Source organism: Mus musculus, chromosome 9 (assembly GCF_000001635.26).
Source record: "Mus musculus strain C57BL/6J chromosome 9, GRCm38.p6 C57BL/6J".
Taxonomy (NCBI): Eukaryota; Metazoa; Chordata; class Mammalia; order Rodentia; family Muridae; genus Mus; species Mus musculus.
Window position 1 is genome coordinate 103090973 of NC_000075.6, and position 22611 is coordinate 103113583.

The window sequence follows — 22611 nt, forward strand, 5'->3', positions numbered from 1 at the left end:
CAGCGGATCCCTAGAGGAGAAAAGATGATATCTCAGCAAAGCCAAGGCTGCCTTAGAGATGGAAAAGTGGAGAGGACAGGCCCAGAAGAGGCAGAGCTGATGGATCAGAGGTTTAGAGATGCAGGGTCAGGAAAAAGGTTCTCTTTAGTTGACAAAGACTTAGGCAAAGGATGAGAAGGCGGAGGAGCTAGGGGGGATGACAGTTGATTGAGCATGCCCCCCAAGGGGCGGGGCTTATCTCGAGGGGAGGAGTCTCACCCAGAGCTTCTTCCTGAATGGTGAGGCCATCAGGACCATCACATCGATAAATGAGGTCCCCTCCGGTTGTCAATCACATTTTATTTGTTTGGTAGCTGGTGTGTGCAAGAACCCGCCATGACACATTTCCTGACCTTGCAGCGTGTATACTTTGACCTAGGGTAGGAACTTGACCAAGTGCTGTGGATTCCATTGGGAAATCAGAGAAGGGACCAGGGCTGGTTTCGAGGGTCAAGAGTGTAGGGAGAGAGGACAGCTAAGTTGTGAACAAAGGTAGAAAGGCGAGCAAACCTGTGCACATTCTGAGAATCCCCTGATCAGGGAACCTGAAGGAGAACAGGAGTAAGGCTAGAAGGGTAGGGTCTAGGCTTAGCGGGGGCCCCTTAGGCGTCCTTCGGGACTGGCTTAGACCAGCCCATTCAAAGCCTGGAGAATGGCCTTAGAGACCAGTCAACCAGTCCCAGAAGGGCGTTCCTACCTCAAAATACAGCCCCGGGTCCCTGAGAGGGAACTGCTACACCCCAGAGACCAGAAGAGCCGTCCTCCTGAGCAGCCCCAGCCAAAGTTGGCTCCACTATATGTCCTCTCTCTCTCTCTCTCTCTCTCTCTCTCTCTCTCTCTCTCTCTCTCCTCCCCGCAGTGTGGGAACTGGAGTCCCAGGGGTGTAATTGAAAGCCAAATGGGGCAGCTTATTTGAACAGGTTTTCTGTTCAGGCTCCTAAACTTCTCTTTGCACTGTGGGTTTCTCAGTACAGCATTTCAAATGTATACAGCCCCTAAACCTTAGAAGTCTCAGGTGGGGCAAGCATTTGACTGAATGTTCTTAACTTTCACAAACACCAGCTTACAGAAGAAAAATGGAGGTGGGAGTGGGGTGGGGTGGGGTGGGGTGGGCCCATACTGGGAAAAGGCATTTGAAACTCCAGAACAGCTCCAGAAGTCGGGAGTGAAGATCAGAGAACGCCAGGCCCTTTGTGCTTTGCGCTTCTAGTGAGATGCAATTATCAGACGGGGAGTTTGGAGTGCAACTGGTCTCGCTTCCAGCAGGGTCCAGACCTTATTCTTGCAGTGGCCGGCGCTCCGGGGCACTGCTGTCGTAGTCTGCCACTAGGCGGCGCCGCTCACCAGCGCCGCAGTGAGGCAGCGCCACAGCGGGATCACCGCATGCAGCTTGGCAGAGAGGGCGTTGCTGAGGCCAGGTTGCTCGCTGCTCAGGGCACCCCTCAAATACACCGCCACCCTCTGACACTTCAGGCTCCCCACCCAAGCATTCTTACAGACCCTGTGGGCACTCCCAGGCCCTGCGAACTGGCATGGGTGGTCACTCTGCTCCAACGTGGGGCCCCTCCCATCCTGGGGCTGTCAGCCTCGCCATGATCTTACAGGCTTAAGTATTCAGTGGCTTCAGGGAACTCAGTCACCTTCCACCTCCGCCTTCTAGGTCTCCGGTATTTACCAGTGTACCCCTTGGGCCTCAGGAACGTGCCTCTGAAAGAAATCTCTCATAATCGCAGGCACTGCCCGTCTTCAGAAAAGGTCTCTGTGCCCCAGTCACCTTCTAGGGCATTCGGAAAAGGACTGAGCTCCCTAGGGCCAGGATAAACAAGACTAACAACACTCTTGCTCCTTGGAAGCAAAGGCAGAAGTAGCCAGGAAAGCTTTAGAAACTGACGCACCCTCCTGACCCCCCAGGGTTGGCTGATCAATTCCAGGTTCAGCAGAGCTTGAAGGAGACCTTGACCGACACCAGCATCCCGATGCAGGGGAAACTGGATTCTCCACCTCTTGCCTTAAGCCTCCCTTCCTTGACTTCTCTATGTCACCCATTAGCATTCCAGCCTTAAGTGATTAGGCCAAAATTTTATAAACAAGATGAAGACATATTTTTAAAGCCCGTTCCTGGCAATGTACGACTAACATCATTTCACCGCTTATCGTTCCGTACATTTTATAAATGTAGATGAGAACACAACCACCGTGGCCATTAAAGTGTAAAACAGTGTAACTCCCAGCAACTAGGTGGATATTGGGTTGAGTACAGTCTCTGCCCATTTTACCACCCTGCCCCCTTGGTATAAGTTAACCTAACTTATTCGAAAGCTCAATGTAAATGGTATTTTGCAATCCATCCTAATGTTTTTGAGATCCATTGCTTGTGCCTGTGGTTATTCTTTTTTTTTTTTTTTTAATTGTTCCGTGACACTCTCTTGGTTGAATATGACACAAATTCTGTATCTATCCATCAGGTTATTTAGTTAGATGTCAGGCCATTTTTTTTTTATTATGATGAATAAAATTACTATGGAGATTCGTGAGTGAGTTTTTTGTGAGTTTCCATTTCTGTTGGAGACATGTCCAGAAGTGAAAAAGCAAAGGGATAGCTCATAGGCTATCAGAGATTAACTCTTTCCAAAGTTGAATGGCTTAGCATCTCACTAGCGATGCAGAAGTCTCTTAGTGTTTCCAAAAGGAGCTCTGTTGAGGTTTACGTGGGGTGCAGTCATATCCACACATTCACAGTCTTCTGTCAACTTGTTTGGATAAATGTATGTGTTTATCCTAGACTGCTGTAGCACCACACATGGGCTCATGTACTTGAATATGTACTTGAACCCCCAGTTTGTGGCACTGTCTGGGGAGAGAGCTCAGCCTTGCTGGAAGAAGTGCCCTGGGGAAGCCAATTTTTTCAGCCTCACCCTACTTCCACATCCCTTTCTTTCTACTTCCGGTTGCCACTGAAATATGATTTCTAAGATTTCTCCTCCAGCTCCCAGTCCTGCCCACCTCCCCCCCAAACAGTAATGGACTCTCCCTAGGAAGAGTGAATCAGGCTTCGTATTCACTGAGCTATTACATCATAAGTGGTTTTGTAATTCATATTTTATACTCTTTCACTGTGGATGACCTGAGACACCTGGAAGATCCCTGGTCGTCATCCTCCTTCGCCTTTTTTTTCTTGTCGGTCCTCACATTACCCTTTCAGGGAGTTGTCTTCAAACTCATCAAGTTTTCTTCTGCACCCTGTAAATATATTCTTGCAACCACCCACACATATGTTCATTTTTGTTTTATGTTTCTCAGGGCTAAAAATACTGTTTCTTTTTTTATCACTTCCATAATCTCTCTGCTGAGTCCCGGTTTATTGATTCAGATTGTAGTCAAAGACTGGAAGGTCTTTGAACTATTTATAGGAGCTACCTTCAACTCCCTGTCTGCTCAGGTAGACATCTGGGTCATCTCATACCTTGGCTGCTTTGATTTCTGGACTCTGGCCACATTTCCCTTTTTATTTGCTAGTCTAGTTCTTTTTAATATACCCTGGACATTATGAGTGATGTTCTGTAGAGGCTCCAGATCCCATTATTGTTCCATTTCCCTGATGTTTGGGATGGAACATTAAGGCCTTGCAGATGTGAGTCAGACAATCAGCCATTGACCTTCATACCCAATCCTCTGTTATTATCTCCTAAGGAACCATGGTTCATATATATATATACACACACACACACACACACACACACACACACACACACATATATATATATGACTGATCACTTAGGACAGTGGTTCTCAACTTGAGGATCACGGCCCCTTTGGCAAACCTCGATTTCCAAAAAACATTTACATTATGATTCATAACAACAGCAAAATTGCAGTTATGAAGTTGAAGTAGCAACGAAAACAGTTTTATGGTCAGAGGTCACCACAACATGAGGAACTGTGTGAAAGGGTCACAGCATCAGGAAGGTTGAGGACCGCCGACCTAGGGGATGCTTATTTGATTCACTTTGTCACCAAGAGTCAGCAAACCCTAAGATAGTTATCAGATTACCCAGCCTTCAGATAGTTAACAGATTACCCAGCCTTCAGATAGTTATCAGATTACCCAGCCTTCAGATAGTTAACAGATTACCCAGCCTTCAGATAGTTAACAGATTACCCAGCCTTCAGATAGTTATCAGATTACCCAGCCTTCAGATAGTTAACAGATTACCCAGCCTTCAGATAGTTAACAGATTACCCAGCCTTCAGATAGTTAACAGATTACCCAGCCTTCAGATAGTTAACAGATTACCCAGCCTTCAGATCTGTCTCCCTTCAGGGTCTCCTGCAGGCTTGAATGTAGGGATTTTGAGGCGGGTCTAGAGTTGACACCCAGATGCATCTGTCCGTGCTAGCATCTTAAGGCTTTGAGGTTGTAATGAGACAGGGACTGGAGAAATAGCTGGCATTGGGGTCACAACTGACCACCCTTCTACCTATGGAAGGGAGCTTTCTTTGGGCTCCTACCTGCTTTGTCTTCCTAAAGAGCAGCCAAGAGACACCCAAGAAGACTTTCAGGATCACATACATGATCCACGTGTGTCTGTCTGTTGGACCTGATTCTGTTACATGGATATGCAGATGGACTAGACTAGCCCAAATGCCCACATTCTTCTGTTGCAGGAAATACTAAGCTTATTGAAATAGGAGCTGAACATTTTCCTTTTGTTTTGTTTCTTTGTTTGCCCAGGTACATGAGGATTCACCAAAGGTGAAAGAGCCACACACCGAGTCTTATGTCTCTTCAATGGCTTTGTAGTCACAGTGTCTGAAAATGAGTCACACAGTCGGACCCCGATTGCTTGTCTGCGTTTACAGTTGTCTGAAAGATGGGAAGAAGGTTCTCGAATTCTGCTTTTAATTTGTTGGACTGAAAACCCAAGACCTCAGAAATAGTTTCCTACACAGAGCAAAGTAGCAATAACCATAAAAATGATTGGTCAGTTAAACCTTATTGTTTGCGTTTCCATTGCTTTGATAAAACCCTGGGACAAAGAGCAACTCAGGGAGGAAAGGGTTGATTTTCATCTTACTATCCTCATCGTGATTTATCGCCGGAGGGAAGTCAGAGTAGGAACCTGGAGGTAGGAGCTGATGCAGAGGCCATGGAGAAGTGCTGCTTCCTGGCTTGCTCCCATGCCTTGCTCAACCTGCTCTTTTATAGAAGAACTCAGGACCACCATTCCAGGCCACAATGGGCTGGGCCTTCCTAATCACACTAGTTATAATGCTGCCAATGCATAAACACACGGCATCACAGGTAAATCTTGCAAGTGTTTTGTAGAGTGAAGGCTGAAACACAGAACACAGAAACAACGATTCCAAAAACAGACAAACAGCAAGATGGAAGAGGTTAAATTCAGAGGAAGAAATAATAGTGGCCGGGAGGAGGAAGGAGTGTTGATTGTAGCAATGTTCAATTTCTTGACCTCATGGTGGGTACATTGTGCTGTAATTCATTCCAACGTGCATTCTTACCCCTTGTTCTTTTGTGTATTGAACTTCCCAGTATAAAACATTACAATGCCATGCATATGCCTCAGTTGGACACGATAATAGTTGCCCCATAAGCCCAGGAATTAAACAAAGAATCGTCTTTGAAGTCAAATTCATACCTAATATTTTCTACAGGTTTATTTAATTAGGCGTTTTGATGGATCTCAGATTATAGTCAGCACTCGGGGTTCTATTATATTAATAACATGCTTCAGATTTTGGAAAGAAATGTTTTCATGTTTAAAATGTCCTGAGTAGTGAGCACTCTCCATTGTGGAATTCATTCCCCTTTGTCTCCGTTTATGAAGTTGTTTGAATGTGCACTGCTAAGAGTGCGCTCCAGGGGAGTGCCTGCTCTGAACTTCATTTTCCCTAGACATGGCCTCGAGCCAAAAGTCTGATTTTTTTTTCATACTGAAATCTAAGAGAAAAGTGACATTTCTTCCTTGCGTTCTCAGTCTGCTGTCATGAGGAGGAAACAATTAAGTTGTAACACTAGGCATAATTTATAATTACACACTAGCCTATATTGCTTGAAGCTCATTTGGAACAGAAAATATTACAGTTAGTAGATTTTTAGCCCCAAACATCTTTATCTATTTGCCTCACCTCAACAGAGTGCAGTATTTACTTATTAGATGAAAGCTTAATTATTATTATTACTATATGGCTTAATTTTACACTTGCAAAGTACTTATTCCAAAAACGGTTTGGTTTGTTTCTAAAAAAACAAAAAACAAAAAACAAAAAAGGCTCTATCCATGAGTTTAAAAAAAAAATAACTCATTTAAATATGCTTACCCACATCTCCAAGCTTAAAACCCCTGTTTTCACTCAGCTTTCTATGGGGTTTCCAAGATGGCCGCTCACCCGCCCCACCCCTGGCTGAGGAGACACAAGGAAGGCAGAGGAAGGAGTGTGCCCATCGCCTCTGCTGTGAGGACTGCGAGTCAGGAAGCTCCAAACCACTCTGGTGTTTATCTGTGTTGCCACAGCTTTGGGCTGATAATCTGCCAGGGCTTAGTGGGTCAGAGGTGGGGTGTCAGGTAGAAAGGTGTGATGGTTTTCATCTTGACAGGATCTGGGATCACCTAGGGGACAAGCCTCTGGGCGCAGCTCTGCAGGATCATGTAACCTCTGTGACAGCAAGCAGTTGTGTTGGATTAACTGGTGTGGGAAGACATGGGCATTGAGTGAGCAGCCTCGTTCCCTGGGGTCGGGTCCTGGGCATTGTGAAAAGGAGCAGCTGAGTTGAGTACAAGCTCTCTGCCTCCAGCTGCTGGGTCATCACAGTTCCTTAGTTATCATAAAAGAGATGCCATTTTTATTTTAAAGTGAGTCTGCTATAAATTCTTACCTAATAATAATAATGCTCTTAAGGAGGGAAGTTTACTATTGCTTTGTCTTTCAGTATTGAGGTCAAACCTTGTGTCTTTACCACCGAGCCACACTCATAGCCCCCTCCCCCCCTCCATGCTATTACACTTTTTTACTCCTCAGATACTTAGTTTATAAACTCTGTGATCGGAGCTGAGACGAAAGGATGGACCATCTAGAGACTGCCATATCCAGGGATCCACCCCATAATCAGCTTCCAAATGCAGACACCATTGCATACACTAGCAAGATTTTATCGAAAGGACCCAGATGTAGCTGTCTCTTGTGAGACTATGCCGGGGCCTAGCAAACACAGAAGTGGATGCTCACAGTCAGCTATTGGATGGATCACAGGGCTCCCAATGGAGGAGCTAGAGAAAATACCCAAGGAGCTAAAGGGATCTGCAACCCTATAGGTGGAACAACATTATGAACTAACCAGTACCCCGGAGCTCTTGACTCTAGCTGCATATGTATCAAAAGATGGCCTAGTCGGCCATCACTGGAAAGAGAGGCCCATTGGACACGCAAACTGTATATGCCCCAGTACAGGGAAACGCCAGGGCCAAAAAAATGGGAATGGGTGGGTAGGGAAGTGGAGGGGAGGGTATGGGGGACTTTTGGGATAGCATTGGAAATGTAATTGAGGAAAATATGTAATAAAAATATTAAAAAAAAGAAAAAAATAAACTCTGTGATCAATCACATCAAGACGAGAGGGACCACAACCAAGGATTCCTTGTCGAGTGATTAGAGAACAAATTCAAGACCCTGGCATAAATATGGTGAGGGGCCAGAGAGTTTATAAAGTGTTCCCTTGTACATAATCTTTTTTCCGTAGCAAATATACAAAATAAAGCTAGCACTATAATTGTGGTTTCTACAGCCTCAAAGTGTGTGTGCGCGTGCACGCACTTGTGTGTGTGTTTGCATGGTGATGGTGGTGTGGTGGTGGCAGTATTGGTGGTGGTGGTGTTAGAATGTATGAAACTGAACCCAGGGTCACACTATACACTAGGTAAGCACTACCACTGAGCTGTACCCCCAGCCCAGCCCCCAAAGCCGCAAAATTAATGACTAGATTCCTTCTAGAATTAACAAAGAAGCCTAGAGTTAAAGTGCAGAAAGTTAGAAATCTTAAGAAAACAAACTACTTCCAGGTTATGACATAATTAAAATAAACAAAGAACTAATATTTCCCATTTTGTCTTTTATATAAAGAAACTCAGTGTGTGTTTGTGTAAATGTCTCTTTTATTTCCTCAGATGAAAGGATCAGAAGAGAGCTGTACCCAAGCTATGTGCACACACAAGTTGGGCTGAGCCCAGAGTGTTTGTTTCTCTGTTGTAATTATCCCAAGGCCTAGACCTGGAAGCTTCTAGCCTCCATACAACTTCATTTTCCAAGCTGACTGATTCAATCCAGCTTCTCTTGGCTTCTCACTGAATTTCTCTGTTTGACCTTGTACTAACTTTGGCAATATGTTCTAATCTTCTGGCTCCTTCTCATGTTCTGGCTAGTTCTGTCTTCACCTGTCTAGCTTGTTCTCTCTGCCACCTGTCTTTGTAAAGCAGTCTTGCTAAAACTACCACACACAAACACCATCCACCTTTCTCTCTTGCTGCTCTTAAGTAGCCTCTCTTTCCTGTGCTGGTCTTGTGTGAGCTGGGTGTATCCTATCTCCGACTCATTCTATCAAATCTCTCTCTGGTTCATCACTTTGTCTGCCCCTCAATTAGACATTACTTCCTCAATTAGACGTTACTTTCAAACATAGCTGCTCCTGTCTACAAACTAACCTTACCTTCATTTTGAGTGATTAAATGTGTACACTAAGATCTGTATTCCAACCAGATCACATAGACCTAGAAGGTCCTTGGATGTGCTCCCTTGCCAGAGCAGCCATGTTGCTGGATTAAAATTCCTCTACAGGTGTGTAACAACAACAACTACTACTACTACAACAGCTACAACAGCAGCAGCAGCAGACCTGATTAGTATAAATTATTCACACACTGCAACAATTGGGGTGGAAGTTTCTGCATATGTCAAGCAATGCAGATTTACCTGGTGTTTTGCTGAAGCAAGGCCCATGGGAGGACGCGTGATGTTTGGAGAGAGTATAAATAGGACTCGGTGACAATGACGGTGCCCTTACATAGCTAGCTTTGCAATGCTTCATTGGTCTTGCGTCTTTATCCTCGTTCATCTTCCCTTTGTTGAGAGAGACACAGCAGAGAACTTCTCCTGGTGTCCAGACTGGTCCTGTTCATTCCTCCCTCTGGCTCATGCTGATTCTGTGGAGGCCTGGCTCTTTCTGTTGCTTTTTCTGTGCCACTGCTGCTGATTCATGTTTGGTATCCTGACACTACTGAACTAGACTGCTGGTATCCTGACAAACGAAGATTGGAATCACCCCCCAGAAAACTACTTCTAAACAGGTCCACATCCCTTTATCCTATTAACCTAGAAGGGGGGTCAAAATGTTTGAGAATCCTTATTAGAAGTAGGTTTTTTAAAAAAAAATCTAAGCCTACAGTTGTGGTCTAAAGTGAAGGTTTTGAGTATCAAGTTTCCAAAAGGTGTACTTCTGATGGTTAATTTAGATAGTCAACATAGTTGGATTAATAGATACCTGAGGTATTGAGATACACTTCTGGTTGTGTCTATGAGAACTTTCCTAGAGAGCACTGAAGAGAGATGGCCAGACCTGAATGAGGGCCTCTCAAGATTCGGGGTCCTAGAACAACTAAAAAGAAAAAAAGGAGGAGGAGAAAGAAGAGAAAGAAGAGAAGGAGGAGGAAGAAGAGGAGGAAGAGGAAGAGGAAGACAAGGAAGAGGGGGATGAATAGGAGAAAGAGGAGGAAGAAGAGGAAGAGAAGGGAGGAGAAGAGGGGGAAGAGGAAGAAGAGGAGGAGGAAGAGGAGATCAGTTGAGCACTGGCATTTTCCCTCCACTGTTTTCTGGACCACTGAGAAGCTAAATGGTGAGAGGTCACGGGTGGAGTTATGCTTTGCCTGTCATTCACATTTTGCCTGTCCTGGTAGACTCTATACCCTCAAACCATGAACCAAAAGAAATGAATTTTCTCTCAAGTTGTTTTGTTGTCAGGCATTTGGTCATAGCAACAAGAAAAATAAGTAATACACTAGTTTAAAAATCATGTTGGTCTAGGAAATCAATAACCCGTGTCAACTTATCATTAATATCCCATTAAAGGGGTAATATATTACTTTAAAATAACCCCAAACTTACAAACATAAGGCATTCTTCACAAATGTCTCATACTTTTGTAGCCAATGTATATAAGAGCAATAATTATTATTAAAATATGCATATTGATTCATTTTCAAAAAACTGTTTCTAGTCATTATTTTTGGTTTGTATTATGAAAAGCTGCAAAATAAATGTTTGTTCTTATTTTGCCAGATCATAAATAATTTTCCCTCTTTCTTTGCCATTTCCAAAATAGATAACTTCACACAAGAGTGTAATACCAGGAAGGAGAAAAAAATCCCACTGACATTTTTAACTTTGTTTATTGAATATCTGGCCAACATTTCTTTTGAACTTCTCATCAGTCTGGGTTTTTAAACTCAGTGCTGAAACACTTTCTGGCATGATCAAGCCTAATTTTATTTATAGCTAGCTGAGATTGTTTTTGACATATATAAAATATTCAAAATATTCTTATTTCAGATTCAGTTCAAACATTTAGGCCGCAAGTGGACAATATTTTTCAAACTAATTTGGAAGTCCTCGAACATATGAAAATATCAGATGAAAATATCATATCTCTTACGCTACATGAGTTACTGAAACTTTCAACAGTACCTATAATTTTTCTAACATTTAGATCAATCATTTATGATATTATGAAGAAGGGAATCTACTCTACAGAAATCTTCAGTTAAGAAGATTAATTTTGGCCGGGCAGTAGTGGTACACACCTTTAATCCCAGCACTTAGGAGGCAGAGACAGGCGGATTTCTGAGTTCGAGGCCAGCCTGGTCTACAAAGTGAGTTCCAGGACAGCCAGGGCTACACAGAGAAACCCTGTCTCGAAAAGAAGAAGAAGAAATCTTTTCTAGTCAAAACTACAACTTAGATCTTGGGAAATATATTATATATTTAATTCTAATTTCAGGATAATTCCACTACTTCTTATTACCTGAAATTAGTTTGTTAGCAAGTTCAGCATTAGTTGAAAATATCTACAATTTTTGTCTCATTTGGTTTTGTTTGTTTGTATGATTGTAGTTTTTTAAGACAAGGTTTCTCTGTGTAGGCCTGGCTGTCCTGGAACTTACTCTGTAGACCAGGCTAACCTCAAACTATCAGATCTGCTTGCCTCTGCCTCCTGAGAGCTGGAATCAAATATTTCTCATACACAGGAATTTCGTTTTTGTATGCTGTAGCAAGTTTTAGTTGCTCTCAGTATGACATTTGTACATAACTTCCTCTAATTTTTTAAATTGTGTGTGTGGTGTGTGTGTGTGTGTGTGTGTGTGTGTGTGTGTCTGTGTGTGTGTAACAGAGAGGTCAGTCAACATTGGATGTCTTCCATGATCAACTTCCATTTTACTTTTAAAACAGGTTTCTCACTGAACCTGAAGCTCACCAATTTGGCCAGACTGGTTGTCCAGCAAGCACCAGGAATCTACCTGTCTCCAACCCCTCCACGCTGGGTTTACAGGCATCCGTAGACCATGCCCATCTTTTTGTGGGTGTTAGGATCAAACCCAGGTCCTCACGCTTGCGCAGCCAGCACTGTACAGACCGAGCCATCTCTCCTCCCCTGGTTTCTTTTTCTTTTGTTCTGGTGATAGTACTCTTGTCCCCCTAGATTCTCATTCATACTCTCATTTTATACTTAAAGCTTTTTGCACTCATTCGCTCCTTAATTAATTAACTACTGTGTGTGGTGTGTGTGAGAGCGTGTGTGTTGTATGCGCAGTTACATGTGCCTATGTGTGTCATCTGAAGTCAGAGAATGAGGTCAGGTGTCCCGCTGTCACTCTCCATCTTGAGATTTTTGAGGCAGGGTCTCTCACTGAGAGACCAGGCTGGCTGAAAACAAGCCCGAGTGAGCCTCCTGTCTCTAAACGAACACAGTGAAGGATTTCCAGGCTCAAGTGACCACATCTGGCTTTTCTTTTCTTTTCTTTTCTTTTTTCTTTTTCATTCTTTTTCTTTTTCTTTTTTTTTTTTTTTTTTTTTTTTTTTTTTTTTTTTTGAGACAGGGTTTCTCTGTATAGCCCTGGCTGTCCTGTCCTGGAACTCCCTTTGTAGACCAGGCTGGCCTCGAACTCAGAAATCTGCCTACCTCTATCTCCTCTGCCTCCCAAGTGCTGGGATTAAAGGTGTGCACCACCACCACTCAACCACACCTGGCTTTTTGATGTGGTTTCTCAAGCTTGCCCACAGAGCAAGCTTATTATCCATTAAGCCATTTCCACGGTCCCTAATCTGTTACTTTCTAAACTAGAAAAATAATTTCATTAGTAATTACAACTTATATGAGTCCCACTGTACCTATATTATCTGAATATAATGTTGCACCATTATACTGATGTATAAATATATAAATAAATTCACGCTGAGTCAATCCATTAGCACTGACTAGAAACACGAAGTGCTTATGCATAATTATAGAAAACCCTGTGACACAAGGATATAATGTTACGTAATGCAATATAATTTGTTAGAGCAAATTATAGTCCATAAAAATTATAAAGTTGTGGTTTTTTTTTAAAGTTGTGTTTTAAAAAGAAAATGTCTTATACTGTTTTGGTGTTTAAGTTGTGATATCGCTATTTCATATTGGTGTGGAAAACACACTCTTAGGAAAACAGTCCAGATGCTTCTTCAAGTTAGCATGTGACAGAGAAGTCTAACTCCTGGGCACTCATGCTACTGGCCTGAAGGTGTATATGTATATGTATATGTATATGTATATGTATATGTATATGTACATATATATGTTAACGCCAAGATTGGTACATGTATATTGATGGCAGTTTTATTTATAATTTCCACAAATTGAAATAATAAAACTGTATCATAATTGACAAATAATAAAATATGACAAATAGCATATCTAAATAATGAATTTCTGCTTACAATATAAAGAAATAAACAATTTAGTAATTCCACAAACTGGACACAGCTTAACTAATTTTTCTAAGTGAGATAGAATAGATCCCAAAGGCTATGTATTGAATGCTCCCATTTGTATGACCTTCTGGGAAGCACAAAGCCGTAGGAACAGAAAGCAGGTCAGTAGTGTGTGAGTCTGGAGAGGAGGGATATGTTCAGTGTTATGAGCTAGAGAAGGGACTCCCAGGACGGTTCTTTGTGATGCTGTAATAGTGGGTAAATAACTCAAAATCTGTAGGAATTAGTACAATAAATAGCTTTACTGTATGAAACGTCATGTGAGACTAGGTTATCAAGTGAACCCAGGGTGGGATGCAGGCAGATAGGTGAATCCAGCTCTATTATAATCAGTGGCATAACTACTTCCTATTTTATTTCCCTGTTACTGTGATAAAAATACTCTGATAAAAGCAATGTAAGTGGTAAAAAAAAGTTTGTATTGGCTAGTTTTTTTCTCACCTTGAGCCAAGATGGGTCACGAGGAAGAGGGGTCCCAGGAGAAAAAATGGTTCCATCATATTGACCTGTAGGCAAGTCTGTGTGGGCATTTTCTTGGTTTTCTTGATGTGGGAAAGTCCAACCCACTGTGGTCAGGCCACCCCTGGACAGGTGGTCAAAAAAAAAAAAAAAAAAAAAAAAAAAAAAAAAAAGCAAAGCAAAGCAAAAGAACAATAAGAATCTAGGATCAGCAAACTGTGAAGAGCTAGCCAGTAGTCAATATTCTTCCATGGCCTCTGCTTCAGTTTGTGCCGCCAGGTTCCTGCCCCGACTTCCCTCAACGATGGACTGTAATCTGCAAGGTGAAATAAATCCTGTCCTTCTAAAGTTGCTTTTGGTGATGGTGTTTATTACAGCAATAGAAACCTAACCAGAATGGGCTTCATTTTAGCTCACGATTCCAAGAAAAGTATCCCAAAGGCCAAACAAAAACAAAACCAAAAACAAAACAACAACAACAACAAAAAACCCTCACTCATAGGAAGCTCTAGCTTGTGAAGATTCAAATTCATTTAAAGCAAGAAAGCCCAACTTCAAAGAGTTCCATGCTCCTTGAAAGCAACTGCCTAGGAAAATGTCTCCCCAAGGCCAGCACACAAAAGCCAATGTGGCCGTGTAGTTCAAGGGTACCAGGATCTATCCCAAGCTAGTAGCAGAATCTACAGCGTGGAGAATATAAGATGTAGAGACTCTTGATGAGCAGCGGAGGCCCGGCAGTGTGTAGCAGGGCCGGAGACCCTAAATAGAGGTACTAAAAGGCCATTGTATAGAGTTGTGAAAATTAAGCCCCAGTGTTATGGAGGCCTCCTAGGGTATCAGAGGTCAGAACTAAGGGACATCTGTCAAGGAGATCTGCAGGCATGGAGAGCAGGTGGCCTGGGGGAGACTCTGTGTGTTCTACAGGTGACAGAGTCAGAGGAGTGAAGCGATGGAGCCCTTTGATGCCCAGTTGACTACGTTACCAGCTCCAGATGCTGGATAGGAAGCTGCAGGATCTCCTATTCATCCTGCTGGATTTTAGTTTTGTTTTGGTGTAATTGTACTCTGCTATGCCCTGGTTCTCCCATTTTTAAATATATTTACTCTGTGCCATTATATATTGGAAGTATGAACATTCTTATCATTATTATTTTATAGGAGCTGACAGTTAAAAGACTTTGGACTTTTATTTATTTTTTTAAATTTATCATATGCAAGTACAATGTCTTCAGACACTCCAGAAGATGGCATCAGATTTTGTTATGGATGGCTGTGAGCCACCATGTGGTTGCTGGGATTTGAACTCAGGACCTTTGGAAGAGCAGTCGGCGCTCTTAACCGCTGAGCCATCTCACCAGCCCCGACTTTGGACTTTTAAAATACTGAAGTTATTAAAGACTATGGGGACCTTTAGTGTGGGGATGAGTGCATCTTTCATGGTCTTGAGCCTGTGAGGAAGGGAAATGGAAGGGCATATTAGTTATTTTCCTGTTGCTGTGATAAAACACCATAACCAGACAGACCTGACTCACAAAAAGAAAGAGCTAACTTTGGCCTTCGGTTCCAGAGGAAGAGCCCATAATGACAGAGGAGACATGCAAGGCAGCTGATGGCCGCAGCTGTGGAGAAGGTCACATCTTCAACCACAAGCAGAGAGCAGAAAACCAACTAGAAATGGGACAAGGCTATAAACTCTGAAAGCCTGGGACATCTGACATACTCCTTCCAGCAAGGCTCCATCATCCAATGACTCCATAATTTCCCAACAGCTCCTCCAACCAGGGACCGAACCCCAACTGTGTGAGACTGTGGGGGACATTGCTCACTCAAACCACCACAAAGGTTATGGTTTCAAAGTGATGTGTTTGATCCGCTTCCCCCAAGGCTTACGGAAACCTCGTGGAAGAGGAAGGAGAAAGACTGTAAGGTCCAGAGGCCAAAAAGTGTCTTCTGTATATGTCAGGACCACAGAATTTATAAGCTCAGAGCAGAGCAGCTGTGGTAGTCCACACAAGACTCACACAAGAGAAACGAACAAATAATATCAATATATCAAAAGTGCATTGTTTAGGATGATCAAGGCAACCAATAGACCTCTAGATAGAATACTGGGGGCAGGGAAGAAGACAGCTATAACCTGCCAAAATCTGGAATAGGAGACATATCACTAGACAGTTTATAGAATTAAAAGATTAATAAGGCAACATTACAAATAGTCTCTCTCACACACAAGTTGTGTAGCTTAAGTGGAAAAATTCCTTTAAAGACACTGACTGTTGGTGATCCATCAAGAAAGAGAACAGAGAACTCAAAAAGTCTAATATTTACTGAAGAAACTGAATTGGTATTTTTAAATCTCCCCATAAAGAAAACCAAGAATCAACGGCTTCATTCAATAATTCCATCCAACTTAAAATTGTTTCACTAACAAATTATCTTAGCTGAGCATAGTTGCTCACACTTTTGATCCCAGCACTCGGGAGGCAAACACACGTGGATCTCTGAATCCGAGGCCTGCCTGGTCTATGGAGGACGGCCAGGTCTACACAGAGAAATCCTGTCTTGGAAAACCAAAACTAACAATAATTTTTAAAAGTACATAAAAAGTTTAAATATTTACGTGTGTCTATGTGAGTATATACCTGTGAGTGCCCATGGAGACCAGAAGAGGGAATCAGAGACCACTGGTTCTGGTCATGAGCTGCCTGATGTGGGTGCTCAGAACAGAACTCTGGTCTTTCTGAAGCATGGGAAGTGCTCCTAACCACTGAGTCATCTCTCCAGCCCTTCCGTTCAACATTTAAGAAACAATTCCAATTTTACATAAGCTCCTGCCACAAATGGGTGATGCCCGTGTACTTCCTGGCTCATTTTCTGAGGCCAGCATGACTGTTATCCAAACCAAATGATGATATTAATTTTTGTTGTTGGTTTTGTTTTGTTTTTGCTTTTATTGGATATTTTCTTTATTTACATTTCAAATGTTATCTCCTTTCCTGGTTTCCCCTCTGAAAAACACCCTCTTCCTTATCCCCTCCCCCTGCTCACCAACCCACCCACACCTGCTTCCTGGCCCTGGCATTCCCCTACACTGGGGCATTGAGCCTTCACAGGACCAAGGGCCTCTCCTCCCATTGATGTCTTACTAGGCCATCCTCTGCTACATGTGCAGCTGGAGCCATGAGTCCCACCATGTGTACCCTTTGGTTGGTGGTTTAGTCCCAGGGAGCTCTAAGGGTACTGGTTAGTTCATATTGTTGTTCCTCCTATGGAGCTGCAAACCCTGTCAGCTTCTTAGGTCCTTTCTCTAGCTCCTTCATTGGGGACCCTGTGCTCGGTCCAATGGATGGCTGTGAGCATCCACTTCTGTATTTGTCAGGCACTGAAAATGATGATATTATAAGAGAAGAAAATTGCAGGACAACATCACTCACAATCGTAGACAAAAAAAAAGTGCCAACATTTTAGAATGCCAAATTTAATATATATAAAAGAACAACTTATTATCATTGGGTAAGGTTTATCCAAAGAATGCAAAGAATGCAGGCATCTGTTGTGGGTGAGGGAAGGAAGAAACTACTGTGGTCCACACCATGGCACACCTCTCAGTAGTAATGGAGTAGACTACTGATACAAACAGGAACTCAGAATCTGTCCATGGAGTTATCTCAGGTGAGAAGAAAAAAAAAAAAAAAAACCCAGCCCCCCCCCCCCCCCCGCCCCATGTTCCGTACAATATAATTTCGTTCAGATTCTTGAGTCTAAGGAAATGAAATAGTTCAGTGATTGAGAGTGAGGAAGGGATAGGTGTGAGGAAGGCAGGAGCAGGAGTGTTCCCATGGTGATGGGACTCTTTGTACTTGATTGTCTATATACGGGCTCGACAATGAACTTGATACACAAGATACTACCATGGTGGAAGTGGGTAGGGCAGGTTAGATAAAGTACCCACGGGTCTGACTTTTTTTGCAACTTCTTGTGAACCCATAGTGACTTCCAAATGAAGAGAAATCTGTAGTTATGTTTTTATGTAAATAGCTGTTGGGAGCCGCCCCCACATTCGCCGTCACAAGATGGCGCTGACATCCTGTGTTCTAAGTGGTAAACAAATAATCTGCGCATGTGCCAAGGGTATTTTACGACTACTTGTACTCTGCCTTTCCCGTGAACGTCAGCTCGGCCATGGGCTGCAGCCAATCAGGGAGTGATGCGTCCTAAGCGAAGAATAACTCCTCCTTAAAGGGGACGGGGTTTTCCGCCATTCTCTCTCTCTCTCTCTCTCTCTCTCTCTCTCTCTCTCTCTCTCTCTCTCTCTCTCTCTCGCTGGCATCTCTCTGGCTCTGCGCGCCCTGCGCTCGCTCGCTGCCTAAAGATGTAAACAATAGAGTGCGCTCTGCGCTGGCTCCTAAAGATGTAAATAGAAGGGGCTTTCGCTTTTGGGGCGGAGGGTTTGCGCTCCTAGCTCCTGAAGATGTAAGCAATAAAGTTTTGCCGCAGAAGATTCTGGTCTGTTGTGTTCTTCCTGGCCGGGCGTGAGAACGCGATTAAGAAATAGCCAAGGGCAAATAGCCAAGCCCTTCTTGAAGAACATGAAGAAACATGGGTGGTGGGGTAGCTATATGTTCCGACAGCGATCTTTGGTGTAAAGATAACAACATACATCAGGTTTTAGCCCTTGATGTATTTCCTCTCTGCAGAGCTTTGGAACCTTTCCGCAGGTGCACCAGGAGACAGGTAGAGAACAGTCCTATCTGCACCATTTGCAAAGCAGAAAGAAGGCTGGGTGCTCTTTCCATGGTTAATTTCCTGGCTCTGCTAAGGTACCGTGGTTATGTAAGATGTTATCGTGGGGGCTGTTGGATGAAGAGACACAGAAACTTCCTGTACTATTTTTTGAAACCTCTATGTAGTCTAAAACTATTTCAGGCTTTAAAAACTGGACACATTTTTACTGAAAATGGTTTCAAAATTGGGGCAGACGATGGAATGCTAAGCAGACACGGGAACCAAAGGCTCTGCTCTATGCATCAACAGGAATCTTGGGAGTACAGCGAGAAGGGAAGAGCAAGTCAGAAGACAGGGTTTGAAATATGAATTCAAAAGACTCAAGAGAAATGAAAGTGTTGAGAGTTTGGGTTTTCTGCCTTGGGGAAGGAGGAAAAGGGGGAGGGGATAAAAGAAGAATTAGAAGACAGGTGTGTGTTCACTGCGATATGATGTCTTTCCATGTTCCTCATCCAGAGAACACACTCATCAGGAAGGGCAGAAAGATGCCATGCAGAAGAAACTCTTTCTAGTGAGACTACCAAAAAGAGGCTTATAGTGGCTCTTTTTATCTATCACATGGGAAATGCCTGATATCCCAGGACAGAATAAAGATGATCCCTTCCCCTAAGAGACAAAGGAATGGCAAGGGTAAGGGAGAGACTTGGAAGAGAGCAGAAGCATTCTAAGGTTAGGATTCACATACAGCATGAAGACCATGCTGTGTAGCTCTGCCCAGACTGCAGGAGCCAACCCAGCCGACTGAACCAGTACAGATGAGGAAATGCTGGGTGGAAGGTGTGACACCCCCCAACCCCCTGAATGCCTTGACCTCCACAGGCAGGGAGGGGTGTGGCTTAGGAGTAGTTCTTTCACTGCTGGAGTGTCCAACTTCTAGCTACGGAGACACAACATTGCAATCTACAAACTTCACAATGTAAAACCAGGCAATGGGATCAACAACAATAAACAAAAACTTGCCCCAAAAAATGTAGAAACCCATCCAGTATCTCATAATGTTCTACATAAGATTACAATATTGTGTTGTGCTGAATTCAAAGCTATCCTGCAAGGCATATGGCCTGTGGACAGTGGGTCGGACACACCTGCCAAAACTTTCCTCAGCCCATGCTGGATCCCGAGACAGCAACACACTCGGGGCAAAAGTAGGGTGGAGTCTGAGTTATCTTAGTCTGGTGCCCAATCTGGCATGCTTATATGCTCAGAGGGATGACCTCCGACTCCAGGGACTTCAAACCGAAGAAGACCACAAGAATAGAACAGTTACTCTGATTTGAGAGTAGTTTTAGAGGTTAATTCGAGCATTCAGCAACTGTTTCCTAAACTCTAGGTGAAGTGGAACCTCAGCTGCTTCCATGGAGTTTCCTGTGAGGGCTCAATGTGCGGTGGGAGACTCTAGTGGGTACATTCGGGGTAAATTCATAAGTGTCCCCTGGGAAATCCGTAGGCACGGGTGTGTGTGTGTGTGTGTGTGTGTGTGTGCATTTCACTCCTGGCTTGCTTTGTGTAACATACACTACACATTCCAAACAGTCCCAAACAAACATTCCCTGAATGGCCAGAGAAGGTCAAGACCAGCAAGTGGCTGGAGAGGAAGAGGGGAGGGGCTTTGTAAAGCCTCAATTAACCCGATGCCTTAGAGTGTACTGCTTGGGGACTGCGTTTAACCTTAGTCTGGCGTCTACTCCTTGCTCTCACGCTACTGTGTGTGCCCTGCAAACTTAGAGGTCGCTCTCTTATACTCTTGTAGCTCATTACCCGAATAAACCTAACTAGCAGGGCGCAGGAGTGTGGTTGGGCTGACGGTCTCAGGATCAAAAGAGGCAGGGCATTGTCTTTGGGTTAGTGGAGCTGTCTTCTACCAGGCAGGTTAGGTTTCAAACCCTAGTAGGCATATCCTGTAAGGGTGTCTTCTCTCTCACTGGCCAGCTCCTCTGGGGACAACCACAGATCCCCTCCGCATGAAGAGTCTGAGCCTAGCTAGATAGGAGGTAAGCTAGAGGCCAGCAGGGGCCACCGAGGAGCCATACCCCAGGTCTGAGCCAGGTATCCGCACATCTTCCTACTCACCACCACACCACACACTGACCCTTTCCTATGTTCCCGCCCTGTCTGACCATCTATCTGGGTCTGAGACGGAAGAAGGGAACCGCATTTAGGTGTCAAAGACCAGAAACAAATGTCCTCTTGACCAAGTCCTGTCTTTTTTTTTTCCCCCTAGGTGGGTGGGTGAGACAGAAGCAGCAGGGCAGAGCAAGACGCTCCAAAGAGGGCACCTCTCTTAGGCTCAAGAGGAGGTGGCTCTCCGGAGCCGGCTGCCCGGGTGGGGGCTGGATGGCGCACGCCCCCCAAGCCCCGCAAACCCACGGGCTCCGCATGACATCAGAGGCTTGGGAGCGCGCAGAGCGCAGGCGCGGGCGGAGCAGGCGGGCGGGAGGGGGCGCGTGGCGCTGCTCGGAGAGCGCTCCTCCGCCCAGCTCGGTCCCTGCGCCCCGCTCCGCCCGTGCCTCGCTGCCCGCGCCGAGCTTCGGGCGTCCACAGCGCGCCCGTCGCCCGTGCAGCCAACGCCACCCAGGGCTGCGCCGCGCACCCCGCCTCCTCCCTTTCCGCCGTCGCCGCCGTCGGACACGCAGCCGCAGGCCGGGGCCCGGCCGCAGCTGGGGAGTCAGGGGCGCGCGCAGCCAGCCCTTCCCCCTCCGGCTCCCGCACCGCTCGCCGCCTCCCCTCGCCCTCCTCCTCTCCCCTCCCTGCTCCTTCACCGCTTCCTCCTCCTCCTCCTCCTCCTCGCCCGGCCCCAGCTGCCAGCACCATGTCCGCAGGGGGAGATTTTGGGAACCCGCTGCGAAAATTCAAGTTGGTTTTCCTAGGGGAGCAGAGCGGTGAGTACTCGGCTTATTCTCTCGGCTCGGAGCCGAGTCTTTTCCCCACGCCGCCCATTCAGCCACCCCACTAGGGACCCTCCCAGCCCTGGCTCGCCAAGGCCCTTCCACGCCCCGGTAGAGGAGAGGGATGCAGATGGGGAGATGGGGCTGGCTCGGGTGGGGCCGGGCTGGGGAGGACCAAGGGGGAAAGGAAGAAGGTGGTTCTGGGGGTCAAGGGATGAGGGTGAGTGTGAGATCTGGGTACGGGTACCCGGTGCAGGTGCGTCCGGGAGGACCGAGGGCGGCGGCTGGCTCACCCGCTCTAGGCGCCGGGCTCGCGGGCTCGCTGACTAGCTCGCACTGCGGCACAGGCTGCGGAGCACTGTGCAGGTGTCTGGGTGCCGGCGAGGGTGTGGGCGAAGGGACAGGAGCCTCTCTTGGGAGAACGAGGTGGGGCTGGGAGCTGGTTGCCCCCACCCCAAGGTTGCGCCCGAGGGGCTCCCTGCGGACCCTGCCTGGAATCTAGGGAAAGGACGCGTCCAGCTCTGGAGCAGATTGCTGCTGGGAAATGGGGAACACGACACCTGTCCCTTTTCGAAAAGAGTGGGTGCAAGTGGTAGGGTAACTGGGCACTTAGCTTCTCTGGCTTACATCCGACTGGGCAGAAGGTTCTAGACTCACTGTCCTTCACTAATGTGTTAGCCTCTTTGGGGCTTAGGGGTGTGGATCGTGAGAGTGAAGATTCTTCCCATAGCAGGTGACTTGGGGGATGGTACAGAGGCGTCTCATATCTGTGAGCTTGGCACTGGGCAGAGAAAGGCCTAGGCGACACGCCCTGCCTGGCTTCCCTGCCCCCTCTAGAGAGCATCAGTGGAGCCGGTGGATTCTCCCACCCCCCATCTCCCAGCTCACCGCCCTTCTTGGGGGAGGGGAGGTCACCGTGGCAGCCAGCCAGAGCCTAAGGAGGGGGAGAGTAAGGGTTTCTTTGCTGCCCAGGAGTCTCCCCTCCCAAGTATCTGACACCCAGGTTGGTCCAAGGTGGGAAGCTCAGACAGAAGAGCAGCGACCCCTCTGATACCTGTGGGAAGGAGTACCTCCTTGAGAGCCTCGGTCCAGGAGTCACATAACCAGGGGGTTACAGACATAAGCTGGGCTTCTGAGCATTTCTGCTGGAAGAGAGGGGGATCCCGGGGGGGGGGGGGGCGGGATTCCCAGCTCTAGCTCTGTAAACCAGTTCTGTTAGCTGGTTTGGAGGCCAAGAGGAGGAAGGCCGTGGGAGGACCTGGTGGGCCCAGGCACCGTGCAGCTATGACGTGTGCGTGTGGGCTGTGGAGGTCACATGGCCACCTCCTGTCTGCTGATGCTCAGTACCTGA

General features: G+C 45.6%; 2 protein-coding genes and 1 long non-coding RNA gene across 4 annotated transcripts in view; 2 read left to right on the top strand and 1 right to left on the bottom strand.

Moving 5' to 3' along the window:
- Slco2a1 (solute carrier organic anion transporter family, member 2a1) overlaps positions 1-5030 on the top strand; it is an 88942-nt gene extending 83912 nt beyond the window's left edge. Inside the window, exon 14 of the transcript NR_157194.1 lies at positions 4772-5030. The gene's annotated coding sequence lies outside the window, so the exon portion shown is untranslated. The remainder of the gene's footprint in view (positions 1-4771) is intronic.
- An 8501-nt stretch (positions 5031-13531) lies between these two features.
- On the bottom strand, positions 13532-22295 carry Gm46128. The gene is made up of 2 exons (XR_001779270.2): positions 21554-22295; positions 13532-13714 (listed from the first exon to the last, which is right to left on the bottom strand). It is a non-coding gene; the product is annotated as a predicted gene, 46128 (long non-coding RNA).
- Rab6b (RAB6B, member RAS oncogene family) overlaps positions 20695-22611 on the top strand; it is a 73610-nt gene continuing 71693 nt past the window's right edge. The window contains exon 1 of one of the 2 annotated variants that reach the window (XM_030244403.1): positions 20695-21254. In XM_030244403.1, coding sequence (XP_030100263.1) covers positions 20710-21254 — 545 coding nt within the window. In that variant the 5' untranslated portion in view covers positions 20695-20709. The remainder of the gene's footprint in view (positions 21255-22611) is intronic. The other variant, NM_173781.4, reaches the window with a different exon arrangement.